The sequence below is a fragment of the Giraffa tippelskirchi genome, chromosome 4 (assembly GCF_054371585.1).
Source record: "Giraffa tippelskirchi isolate mGirTip1 chromosome 4, T2T-mGirTip1v1.2.pri, whole genome shotgun sequence".
Classification (NCBI taxonomy): Eukaryota; Metazoa; Chordata; class Mammalia; order Artiodactyla; family Giraffidae; genus Giraffa; species Giraffa tippelskirchi.
The window spans coordinates 165718380-165732186 of NC_137278.1; the positions used below are offsets into that span (position 1 = coordinate 165718380).

Genomic DNA, 13807 nt, shown 5'->3' on the forward strand with positions numbered 1-13807 from the left:
GGTCTAAGGCAGCAGGAATTCACAGGGCAGAATACTGGAGAAGAGGAAGCTCCTGGAGAAAGAGCTTGCAAACTGAACACCAAGCCATGCACACATAGGGCAAACTCCACAAGGCTAGACTAAGAATAATGGGAGAGTTGTAAACTGAAAAATTCCCCGAGTTTACAAAGGGGTAGAAGTCATTTGAGATCTAACCCCTAGAGAAGAGAGACTATTTGAACTCTGAAAACATTTAGTGAAGACCAGAGAAGGTCACTTCTTAGCAGTAGCACTAGTAGCACTAAAAAGTGAAGTCTCTCAGTCGTGTCCGACTCTTTGAGACCCCATGGACTATAGCCTACCAGGCTCCTCTGTCCATGGGATTTTCCAGGCAAGAATACTAGAGTGGGTTGCCATTTCCTTCTCCAGGGGATCTTCCCAACCCAGGGATCAAACCCAGGTCTCTCGCATTGCAGGCAGATGCTTTACCATCTGAGCCACCAGGGAAGCCCATTTGTTTATTTTTGTTTTTATTTCATTACACAATAGTGTAATGCCTATTATAAATCTATTCCAATGAAGCTTAAAGCCAAGCCTTGTAAGGCTCAAACTAATCCACAAATAGTTGCCTACAAGAACAAAGTCCATTAAGAATATAAGATGCTGATGAAAGAAATTGAAGGTAACACAAAAGAGATAGAAAGATATACTGTGTTCTTGGACTGAAAGAATAAATATTGTTAAAAGGACCATACTACCCAAGGCAATCTACAGATTCAAAGCAATCCCTATCAAATTACCAATAGCATTTTCCACAAAACTAGTTAACAAAAAAATTTTATTTGTATGGAAACACAAAAGACCTCGAATAGCCAAAGCAATCCTGATAGAACAAAGGTGGAAGAATCATACTCCCAGACTTCAGACTATACTACAATGTTACAGTAATCAAAAAAGTATGTTACTGGCACAAAAACAGACATATAGATCAATGGAACGGGACAGAAAGCCCAGAAATAAGCTCACACATTTACGGCAAATTAATTTACAAGAAAAGAGGCAAGAATATATAATGGAGAACAGTCTCTCCAATAAAGTAGTGCTTGGAAAACTGGACAGCTACATGTAAAGAATGAAATTAGAACATTCTCTAACATCACACACAAAAATAAACTCAAAATGGATAAAGACCTAAATGTAAGACTGGATACTATAAAACTAGAAGAAAACAGGCAGAACACTCTTTGACATATATTGCAGCAACATTTTTTTGGATCTGTCTCCCAGAGTAATGAAATAAAAACAAAAATAAACAAATGGGCCCTATTAAACTTAAAAGCTTTTGCACAACAAAGGAAATCATAAACAAAATGAAAAGACAACCCTCAGAATGAAAGAAAACATTTGAAAATGATGCAACTGACAAGGGATTAATTTCTAAAATATACAAACAGCTCATACAGCTTAATATCCAAAACACAAACAATGCAATCAAAAAATGGACAAAAGGCCTAATAGACATTTCTTCAAAGATGACATACAGATGACCACATGCTAATTATTAGAGAAATGCAAATCAAAACTGCAGTGAGGTATCACCTCATTCCAATCAGAATGGCCATTATCAAAAAAAATTATAAATAGTTAATGCTGGAGAAAAAGGAGCCTTTCTACACTGGTGGGAATGTTAAACTGGTACAGCCACTATGCAGAACTGTATGGTGGGTCCTTAAAAAAACTAGAAAGAGAACTACCATATGATTCTGCAATTCCACTCCCGAACATATACCCAGAGAAAATTCTGATTCAAAAAGATACATGCAACCCTGTGTTCACAGCAGCACTATTTACAACAGTGGAGACATGGAAGCAACCTAAATGTCCACCAACAGATGAACGGATAGAGAAGATGTGATACATATATACAATGGACTATTACTCAGCCATAAAAAGAATGAAATAGTGTCATTTGCAGCAACATGGATGGACCTAGAGATTATCATATTAAGTTGAGATACAGAAAGACAAATGTCACATGACATCACTTATATGTGGAATCTAAAGAAATGATACAAATGAACTTATTTACAGAAACAAACTGACAGACATATGAAACAAACATGTTTACCAAAGAGAGAGGATGGGGGATAGAGGAGAGAGATAAATTAGGAGTTTGATATTAATATACACACACTGCTGCTGCTGCTGCTAAATTGCTTCAGTTGTGTTTGACTCTGTGTGACCCTATGGACAGCAGCCCACCAGGCTCCTCTGTCCACGGGATTCTCTAGGCAAGAATACTGGAGTGGGTTGCCATTTCCTTCTCCCATACACACACTGCTGTGTATAAAACAGGAAAACAACCAAGACCTACTATATAGCACAGGGAACTATACTCAGTATCTTGTAATAACCTCTAATGGAGAAGAATCTGAAAAAGAACATCTGTGTATATATATATGTGTAACTGAATCACTTTGCTGTACACTTGAAACTAACATAACATTGTAAATTAACTACAGTTTTTTTAAAGCAAAAAAAACAAGAACAAAGTCTATCTAATACTTTGTAGGAAAAAAGTCAAGCACTTAACATTACATTAATAATGTCTAACATCCAACCAAAGATTATTTTTAAGAGTTTGAAATTATATTTGGTTGCATTTACAAACTTAGTTAAATACCCTGAGATATTCTACTTAGGCATTTCATTTATCTCACGAAAGATTCCTAGTACTTAAAGTAATCTTTCTAAATCTAACAAATGTACAAATATGCTGAGTCTTATATTTTCATAAATATTCACACAATATATATAAACTTGGTAAGATTTCTATTTGACAATTATAAGGATAAATTAATTACATAATTATAAATTTTAAAATGGAATCAAAAGACTGACATGTTACTGTAATGGCTTAAGAAACAAGTATATTTAAAAATAAGTACTGCTTTGTTAGCATAAAATCATTCATACCATAATTTTGATTCTCAAATATTTTTAAACTGAGTTCTAAATCTCCTTAGGGTTAAAAGTTGCCTACCCATTCTTGAAACAGTTACATCATCTCAAGACATTTTTGGTAATATCATTCTAGCTGATAAAGCTTTTATTATTATCAGAGATTTTAGCTAAGACATTCCTGGATTTTTCTCAAGGATTCTAATACTTATTTTGTCTAGTAGAGACTTCATAACTTACAGACAGAGTTGATCTCATGGTCTTTGTAGCCTACAAGCCTTTTTCTGACATTTCACAAAATTCTTCAACTGTTATTCATACCCTTATCTTGGATTATATCTTATATTTTATCATCTTCTTAAGATATTTAAAGATCTCCTCACCTATGATTAAGATGTTTGAATTAGAAATTCATTTTTTTCCAATCAGGTAGGAACAATTACTCTAAATATTAAAATAAAGCCCAAACAAATTTTATACCCATGGTTTTAGCTGGATTTGCCATCACATCTCCAAAATAATTATGCTAACAAAATTCATTAAATATTAAATACTTTCTTCCACTTGAAAGGATATGACTAATGCTACATATAGAGCAATTTTCTCCATAGTTTTTTTTTTTTTTTTTATAAATTTATTTATTTTAGTTGGGGGCTAATTACTTTACAATATTGTAATAGTTTTTGCCATACATTGACATGAATCAGCCATGGGTCCATAGTTTTTTAAAAGATGAAAAACCTTTATTGGATGCACTCCCAGTTCTCCTTGCTAAACCATTAGATAGAAATAAATAACATTCAAATTAAGAAGCATTCTTACCTCCTAAAACAACTAAGGTTGTCAACAATCTCTTTATAGACTTAAACAGAAAACTAAAAGCATTAAAACCCACTAACTACAAATGAAAAGAACTATTCTGCTAGGTCAGATCATCTTTGTATTTCATTTTCAGGTCAAGAGAGGAGCACCATGCCAGGCTTTCAATTTATTCTCAACAACAGATCTCTGGAAGGACATCTGAAGTTGAAAAAAACACTCACCATCCTAACCCCAGAATCACTGCCCTGAATTTTCAAAGAGGGGGAAGAATTTCTCAGGAAAGAAATAAAAAATGAGTGAGCAGTTCCTCAAAAAGTTAAAGACCTATCATATGACCTAGAAATTCCACTCCTAGGTATATATCAATAGAATGGCAAACATACGTTCACACAAAAATGTGTACAACAATGTTCAAAGCAGCATTATTCGTAATAGCTAAAAAGTGGATGCAACCCAAATGTCCATCTAATGGTAAATGGATAAACAAAATGTGATATATCCATACAATGGAGTATTATTCAGCCATATTACTAGTCCATATAATGAAATATTATCTAGTACTACTTGGTATTCAGTACTGCTTCATGATGAAGCATGAACCGTAGAAGCATACTAACAGAAGGAAATAGAATATAAAAGGTCACATATTGTATGATTCCATTTTTTGAAATGTCTAGAATAGGCAAATCCATGGAGACTGAAACTATATTAGCGGTTGCCAGTGCTGGGGGAGGGTGGGGTGGAATAGGAAGTGACTGCTAAAGGTATTTTTGGGGGGAGGGTGATGAAAATGTTCTGGAATGAGATAATAGGTTTCACAATCTTATAAATATGACAAAAACTACTGAATTGTGTACTTTTAAAGATGAATTGTATGATATGATTGAATTATATCTCAAGCTTTTAAAATTTCAACAATGAAAAAAAAAGGAGGTGAAGGCTATATTCTTTTAAAATGTCAATTTATAAAAGACAAAGAACATACACATATTCACAGAGGAAGATGGACAGAATAAAAGATAAAGTAAATGGGGTAAAATATTAATATTTGGTGAATATGGGTACAGGGTATACAGGGTTTTTGGTACTATCTTATTTTCATAACTATTCTAGAAGTTTAAAATTATCTCCAAATTAAAAATTTTAACCTTAAAAAAAATGGGAAAATCATGATAAAATAAAAGTATCTATCCAGGAAGGGGAACACATGTAAAAAAAAAAAAAAAAGTATCTAAAATGATTTACTGCAAATGTATTTTATTTCAATTTTCTGCAAATCTAACATGCCCATTCCCACCAAATTAAATCATAGGTTTAATTGTATAGGACCCGCTTACCTTTTCCCTGGCTAAATTTTAATCCAATAGTTAGGTGGAAATTACAAATATACAAAAAGGGATGGGTGCTAAAACATTCCTCTTTTTAGGATTTATTCGGTGTTTTACAGATGTTATAATATTAAAGAATTATTTTTAGAAAACCACTAATGACACAAGCAGCAAGAGAAACTGATTAAAAGCCAAACAGGAACTTCTGCATTAATATCAAAATCTAAAAGTGTCTAGCTTTCTAAATCAAATATATCTAAATGATCCTGCTCAAAAATAATATTTTGCCTTGATTTCTGGGTATATCATAAATGGGTACTGTGGTAGGCTGAATAATGATTGTGCTCAAAGACGCCACATCCTAATCTCTAGAAACAGTAAATGTTACCACATATGGAAAAGGGGGCTTTGCAGATGTGACTCAATCAAGCATTTTGAAATAGGGAGCCCTAATGTAATCACAGGTGTCCTTTAAGGCAGGAAATAGAGAGGAATTTGACTACAGAAGACACAATGTGACCACAGAAGCAGAGATCAGTAACGTGGCTGCAAGCCAAGGAATGCTAGTAGCTACCAGAAGATGGAACAGTTAAGGGACAGATTTCCCTTTGAAACTTTCAGAAGGAACAAGCCCTGCTGATGCCTTGATTTTAGCCCTGGAAAACAAGTATCTTGAACTTTGGCCTCCAGAGCGGTAAGAAAATTAATTTCTATTGTTTTAAGCCACAGGTTGCGGTAATTTGTTATAGCAACAATGGAACTGAACACAGGCCTATAGAAAAAATGTGAAATTTTAAGCCTAAAAAGTATCTGTATACATTAATATTGATTCCATGATAAACTACAGAAAGGTAATGATTAACATAGCTAAAGTAGTCCAAATTGCTATAATTCCACTTAACTATCACACATAACTGCCATCTTTTCTTTTCTGGCCATGTCACATGACATGTGGGATCTTAGTTCCCCAACCAGGGATCGAACCTGTGCCCCCTACAGTGGAAGCTCAGAGTCTTAACCATTGCACCACCAAAGAAGCCCCATAATTGCCATCTTTTTTATTCACAGCTTTCATCTTTTATTAGATTGTTGGTGGTGTTTGCCGGAAGAAATATCAATAAGCTCAGATATGCATAGGACACCACCCTTATGACAGAAAGTGAACAAGAAGAACTAAAGAGCCTCTTGATGAAAGTGAAAGAGGAGAGTGAAAAAGTTGGCTTAAAACTCAACATTCAGAAAACTAAGATCATGGCATCTGGTCCCATCACTTCATGGCAAATAGTTGGAGAAACAGTGGAAACAGTGACAGACTTTATTTTCTTGGGCTCCAAAATCACTGCAGATGGTGACTGCAGCCATGAAATTAAAAGATGCTTACTCCTTGGAAGAAAAGTTATGACCAACCTAGACAGCATATTAAAAGCAGAGACATTACTTTGCCAACAAAGATCCGTCTAGTCAAAGCTATGGTTTTTCTGGTAGTCATGTATGGATGTGAGAGTTGGATTATAAGGAAAACTGAGCACCAAAGAATTGATGCTTTTGAACTGTGGTGTTGGAGAAGCCTCTTGAGAGCCCCTTGGACTGCAAGGAGATCCAACCAGTCCATCCTAAAGGAGATCAGTCCTGAATATTCATTGGAAGGACTGATGCTGAAGCTGAAACTCCAATACACTGGCCACCTGATGCAAAGAATTGACTCATTTGAAAAGACCCTGATGCTGGGAAAGACTGAAGGCGTGAGGAGAAGGGGACGACAGAGGATGAGATGGTTGGATGGCATTACCGACTCAAGGGACATGAGTTTGAGTAAACTCCGGGAGTTGGTGATGGACAGGGACGCCTGGCGTGCTGCAGTCCATGGGGTCACAAAGAGTTGGACACGACTGAGTGACTGAACCGAACTGGTGGTGTTTTGCAACTATTATTACATAGTTTCATTAATGAAATGAAGTTAAAGTTACTCAGTCGTGTCCGACTCTTTGCAACCCCATGGACAATACAGTCCATGGAATTCACCAGGCCAGAATACTGGAGTGGGTAGCCTTTCCCTTCTCCAGGGGATCTTCCCAACCCAGGGATCGAACCCAGGTCTCTTGCATTGCAGGTGGATTCTTTACCAGCAGAACCACAAGAGAAGCCCAGTTTCATTAACAGGATTCCTTATTTTCACCCTAAATCCTTCCTAAATATGTAGCTGCTATGAGTGACATCTTATATTTATGTTGTGTGTGAACAACAAAGAAATGGGCATGGAAAGTTGGAAACAATTTTTAAAGTGCCCTTTATAATAATCATCAGAATTTTCTCACTAAACAGACCTTTCAGGAGTCAGTCTAAACTGGGGACATTCAGGACTAAAGAACTCTGTAGAAGAGTGACATGCATGACGATTTTAGATTCTACTCACATCATCACATCAAGGCAGTGATATTCTAGAATGTTTTGTAAATACATTACAGGTGGCTTCCCTGTTAGTCTCCATAGGACCCAAGTAACAACCTGAGGCTATCACTGTTCTTAGAGCTTATTTCTTCTTAAGCCATCTTTCTAAAGTTAACCTTGAAGAATGAGAAATGAATCAACATTTTGCTGCTCAGATCTTGCCTGAAAAGAGAAAAGCTGATAATTTTTCCAATCTGTATACACGGGGCATACAAGAATTATATAACCACATAGTTATAAATAATTGAAAAAAAGTGTTTAAAATCCTTTAAAAATTATTCAGTCAAGAAAAAGAAAAGGCAGCCATCATTGTGTACAGCTATTTCTGTTACTGGCCCAACTTAAGACCCTTTTAATAGCTTTTAAAAGGATGAAGGGACTTAGCACACAATAGCTTTTAAAGATTGCTACATATTTTTATACACACTGAAAGTGTTAGCTGCTCAGTCATGTGCAACTCTGTGACCCCATGGATTGTAGCCTGCCAGGCTCCTCTGTCCATGGGATTCTCCAGGCAAGAATACTGCAGCGGTTTGCCATCCCCTTCTCCAGGGGATCTTTCCAACCCAGGGATCAAACCCATGTCTCTTACATCTCCTGCACTGGCAGACAGGTTCTTTACACTAGCGCCACCTGGGAAACCCCTGATATATACACTACCATGTATAAAATAGATAGCGAGTGGGAAGCTGCTGTATAGCAGAGGGAGCTCAGCTCAGTGCTCTCTGATGACCTAGAGGAATGGGATGGGGGCTCAAGAGGTAGAGGATATACGTATGTTAGTTGCTCAGTCATGTCCGACTCTTTGCGACCCCATGGACTGTAGCCCGCCAGACTCCTCTGTCCATAGAATTCTCCAGGCAAAATACTGGTGTGCATAGCCATTATCTTCTCCAGGGGATCTTCCCAACCCAGGGATTGAACCCGTGTCTCCTGCATTGCAGGCAGATTCTTTACTGTCTGAGTTGGGAGGGAAGACCAGCTATACATATATACAGATACATATAGCTGATCCACTTTGTTGTACAGCAGAAACTAACACAACTTTGCAAAGCAATTATATTCCAATAAAAAAGGTTACTGTATGTTTAAACATCACTGTATGAATGAATAAATGCCTTTATATTTTCTGTGCAAGTCAGATCTAAACATATCATAATCTAGAGCTTCGATTACACTGTAAACTGACTTTCTATTTCCTCTTCTATTTTCATTTGAAATAGGTCTTTTCCAGCCACATGTTGCCCTTTTTATATTTCTATAGTGATACTAGATACTTTCTGCTAAGGCAGTATACCCTTCCAATAACTTCCTTATACTATGTCTTCTCTGAAAGGATCATTTTTTTTCATTACGATCTATTATGTTATTGGATAGGTACTGTGGCAAAGTCATTTGGAGGGATAGCTGTCCTCCATTTTCCATATATACACCACTTCCTTAATAATTTCTATACACATTAACTGGATAGCTTTCAAAAAGAATAAAGCATGTGATGAAGTGCTATTTATTTAACACTCATTACGCATACAGTATATGGAGTCTACAAAACAAATACATAAAATAAAGACAGTTTTGTCCTTCCTTTATACCTTTATAAGGGAAGATACATTTATTTTGAAAGCTATAATGACTGGCCAAATGTAAAGAATGCCTTAAGAGAAGGGTCAATAACATGCTATAGGAATTCAGGGGAGAAAAAGTTTACCCAAGATTAGGGAAATCTATGAATTTAGTACTGAAAAATGATGATTCTGATTGACCTTCAAGGGAGAGGAGGGGGATAACATAAGAAAGAAAAGACAAAAATCACCAGCACGTATGAGAATCAGTAGATGTTGGGGTTTGGCTAGAATATAAGAAAGGGAGGGGCGGCTGGGAGCTTGAGAAGGTTAAGTCTCCGAGAGGCCTGAACACCAGGCTTAAACTCTAACTCTGTTCACTAAGCAATAGAGGCTTCCTTAGGGGGACGACAAAATAAAGTCAGGAAGAGTAAACAAAGCTTAGTTTCTTTTGCCTTGTTTGTTTTGGAGGACTGGATAGGTGGGAAGGGGGGAAATTTCATATTTACTTCAGGCATCAGAAATCAGCACATTTTATCGGGAGTGAAAGAAAGGTAGCACATTGAATGACTGTGGAGTGAGCCTTGGTACACATGCCGAAGCCCACAGCACACCAGGGGAGCTATTCAAAGTCATTTCCGAATATCTACAACTCTTAAGTCGGGAGTTAAGTGAGACTTCTCGGTGTTCAGTTCTTTCAGAGCCACATAATTCATGGCCTCTATTTACAACCAAAGCCTATGGTTGCCATGAAATCCTCTTTTTATCTCTAAAGACTCCTAAGTGTTTCCAATATATAATAGTTCAGGAATTAAACCTTTGTTTCCTAGAGCTAGGCATCCCACTCAGCAGGATGAGGGGATCTTGGAATTTTTTTTCATTAATTAATTTATTTTAATTGGAGGCTAATTACTTTACAATATTGTGGTGGTTTTTGCCATACATTGACATGAATCAGCCACGGGTATACATGTGTCCCCACTGTCTGTGCCCATGTCTAACCTCTGTTCGGAACACCCTCAGGACTAGGATTCCAGCTGCTGGTGCTATGAGGCCCCCTAGTGCTCATAATGAAACAGTGACTTCAGAAACACCTTCAAATTAACTGTGGAATCAATCAGCAGCCCGTTAAAAAAATATCATTTTAAGGAAACAAAATGATACTGATTCTGTTTTAATGAATTCATCTTGAATTATGATGCGTCAACTTTCAGAACACAGGCCTAGAAAAGTCTAAGCAATATTTGATAATAAAACTATTTTTCAAAATTATGATCTATATTATGATCATTATATTTCACTTTTTATTTCCCGACTTAGTTAAACACTACTGTATAGTCTATAACACTCAAAATATTAAAATTTTTAGAGAATAACACATTTTGATTAAGTCTTTTGTAAGGAGAGTTTACCACTTGTATAATTTTTAGAAATAAATTTACAAAGTGAGATTTTCCTCAAAAACTGATTTATCATAATATTTAGTCTGTCTCACTATAACAACTGTCATATTTATAGTAACATTCTTCAATGGCTTTAACTGGGGAGACATCCTGGTATTTAGCAGGCAGCTGAGAAATGTGTTACAAATTACTTCACAGTAATTTGACTACTCAAGTGTGCAAATACTATACCTTTATTTATTATGGGAACAAGATCTTATATTTGGGTCCTTATCATTTATTGTCTTCTACCTTACAACACGTAGACATATCTTATCTTCTAAAAGAGAATTTTCCTTGAATATCTACATCATCTTAATGAGTATTGCTTTTTATCTCACTCATTAAATAATTTAAGGTAATTTTATATACTAAATGAAGCTTCACTTGATATCTCCAAAAGTAGCAGAAAATCACTGCCTTGGTTAGGTTAAAGCCCTTTCTTTAGTTCAAAAACATTTATCTGAAATTCTGACTTCTTCAAACCAAATGTACTTTTAGACTTATTCTCAAGTATACCATAAATCTGTCTAGAATCCATGAAAATATATGAGGATATGTGAATATACGTTTGCTTCTGGCTTGGCTGATAAACTACCTCTCTCTCTTTTTTTGTATTACTGTGGGTTTATATTTTCTTTTAAGTTTTAAAAAAATTTGGCATCTAAAAAAATGAAACTACAATCAACTTTTAGCACTAAATGTATATTCACAAATCATATACATTTACATTGACAATCGCTCCGGAGTATAAGTTTGCATTAAAACAATTCATCAGATTCTATAACTACCCAATAACTATTATCAGGAATTGCATATATAAGATAACTTCAAATTCCCACAACACTCAGGCTAATTTTCATGGTGATTTTTCAGTTGCTATTATTAATTGCCACACTGGTTTCTGATATGGGGGAAAATCACTAAATTTCAAGCATAACTTTATGCTCTGAGACAACACTGCAACATGTTTCAGAATCCTGTGGGTTGACGCCTCAGCGCTACATATTCAGAGCAGAGAATTCAAAGACTATGATAGACTTGCATTCAACCTTCCTACGAACAGTGGGTAACACACATAACCTCTATGACCCTCAGTTTTCTCATCTGAAATCAAAGATGACACTCCTTATCTTTTAGAGTGTTAGATTCTTTACGAAGAGAAGAAGTATGTGAGAACCACAACATATAGTAGGTGTACAGGAAGTAGCAGTGATTGTTCTAATCAGCCTCAACCACAGTTCCAACACCGATGAAGGCCACCATGAGTCATGATATTGCTGCAACAACATTTATTTAAAGAGACTCTGAATAATGCATTATATTTAATTTCAGGTCAACTTACCAAGACAGGAGTACAAACCCTGACTTATCCAAGCTAATATGGCAAGAGTTATAAGGTCACCAAAACTAGCAGCAATCGGTGTAGCAACATTATCAGGGTTTATACCAGTCTTCTTTGAGCCAACGATAACCCCAACCATTATTATTCCTAGGAAAAAAAAAAAAAAGTTCATTACTTTTTATGCTATGGTTTAAAGAAAATCCATTCCCCTAAATACTGAAGTACACACACTAGACAAACAGCGCATCAGTTCCCATTAGGCTGCTTAGATAAGCTCACTAAAACAAACAAAACATTTTACTTGAATGTTTTGGTAAAGTGTCTTTCAACAAATTCCAAGTAGGGATCACAAAAGATGTGAGCAGTTCAGTGTTGCATTTAGAGACCTGACAGACTACTGTAAAATAACATTCAAGTTTCCAATTTAGTAACATGCATGTCTTGGATGTAATGTATTCATGTGTACAGAGCCAAAGATTTTTATTTTAACCCTAAAATAAAGTATGAAAATGTCAAAGAAAGGTGAGCCATATTTACACATATAGCAACTGAGAAGGAGGCCAACAAAACCAGATATGTTTACATAGTGGTAGCCAGAAACGCTTGCCCCATTTTTATTAAAAAGTGTTGAAGTATTAGGAAGAGAAGAGTAATTAAATTTTGAACACTGGAGGTCAGAATACAAGAAGCAGTCTTTGTAAAGGGTACTGTTTAAGCCCAAAGTTTCTGTCTATAAACCCACAACAACAGAAGATGAAAATGTGACTGGGTTCTTGTACACTTAAATCCTCATATTCTTGAATATAGAAATGGGAGAAAAATGGTAACATCATATCCATACCATACTGGACAGATTTTCTCATGCCAACATGTTAAGAGGATGCAGTACTGAGAAAATTTAAGATTAGTTCATTTACATGCTAAGCATAAATTAAATCCTTGCTTAAGGTCACACAGCTTATAATAGTGTTTTTCCTACTACCCGTAAGGCCAAAATTATTAAAAGTATAAATTTTGTCTTGGTTCAATGCCTCACATCTTATATTCTGGAGGCTTTTTCAATCTATGGACTTACCTCTCCCATAATATCATTGTAAACAGAAAAAAAAAACATATCAAGAAAAATATTTAAATGTATATTACAATAATCATTCAAGATGTGATCATATAAAATTTTTTTCAAAATTAGTACATCTAAAGATCAATGTGGAAAGTTCTCCTATGACAGAATGCTATCTATAACTTTTCAGCTGAAAACAAGTTATTTTGCCATCATGGACCAGTGAAAAGGGTTGGGAGACAAGAAACAGGTTTTAATTCTGATTTTTCTGTTAATAAGCTGATGAAATTGTACAAGCCAACTTACCTAAGTCAGTTTTCTCACCTACAAAAGGTGGTTCAATAGCATCTGCTCTACATATATAAAGGTCAAGTTACTATAAAAGTGGAACACACATTATTCAAAATAAAAGTGTAGACATATTAAATCTGAATTTTAAAGTTTTAAAAATCCCAGGCAATACAGACACTTGTTAGTCTGAAATTTTTTAAACAATTCTTTCTAAATGAAACTAGAGAGAAAACAGAAGCAAATGAGACAAAAGTAATAGTGTTAATGCTTTAACACTTTTTCTTACCAGAAATCAATCTTCCAATAGCATAATTTCACTCTGCTTTACCTGTGTTAAAATCAGTCAATTCCAGTAATTCTATATAAAGACAAGGTACTACCCTTGGTATAATTTGAGTACTAAAACAAAATGCTTGAAAATATTTTTGTAGTCAGGTCTTAATTTTGATAAGAGCTTCTAAATTATTAGAAAAGAAAGAAAGTGAAGTCGCTCAGTCATGCCCAACTCTTTGCAACCCTGTGGACTGTAGCCTGCCAGGCTCCTCCACCCACAGTATTTTCTAGGCAAG

The 13807-nt window shown here is 35.5% G+C and overlaps 1 protein-coding gene across 15 annotated transcripts in view; it reads right to left on the bottom strand.

Annotated features, from left to right (window-relative positions):
- The window catches only part of SLC41A2 (solute carrier family 41 member 2), a 156861-nt gene that overhangs the window by 38628 nt on the left and 104426 nt on the right, over positions 1-13807 (bottom strand). For all 15 annotated transcript variants that reach the window (XR_014083504.1, XR_014083500.1, XR_014083503.1 and 12 more), the window contains one exon: positions 11888-12034. Coding sequence is in view for 10 of the 15 variants with exons in the window: in XM_081595671.1 (XP_081451797.1) it covers positions 11888-12034 (147 nt within the window). In the remaining 5 variants the exon portion in view is untranslated. The remainder of the gene's footprint in view (positions 1-11887; positions 12035-13807) is intronic.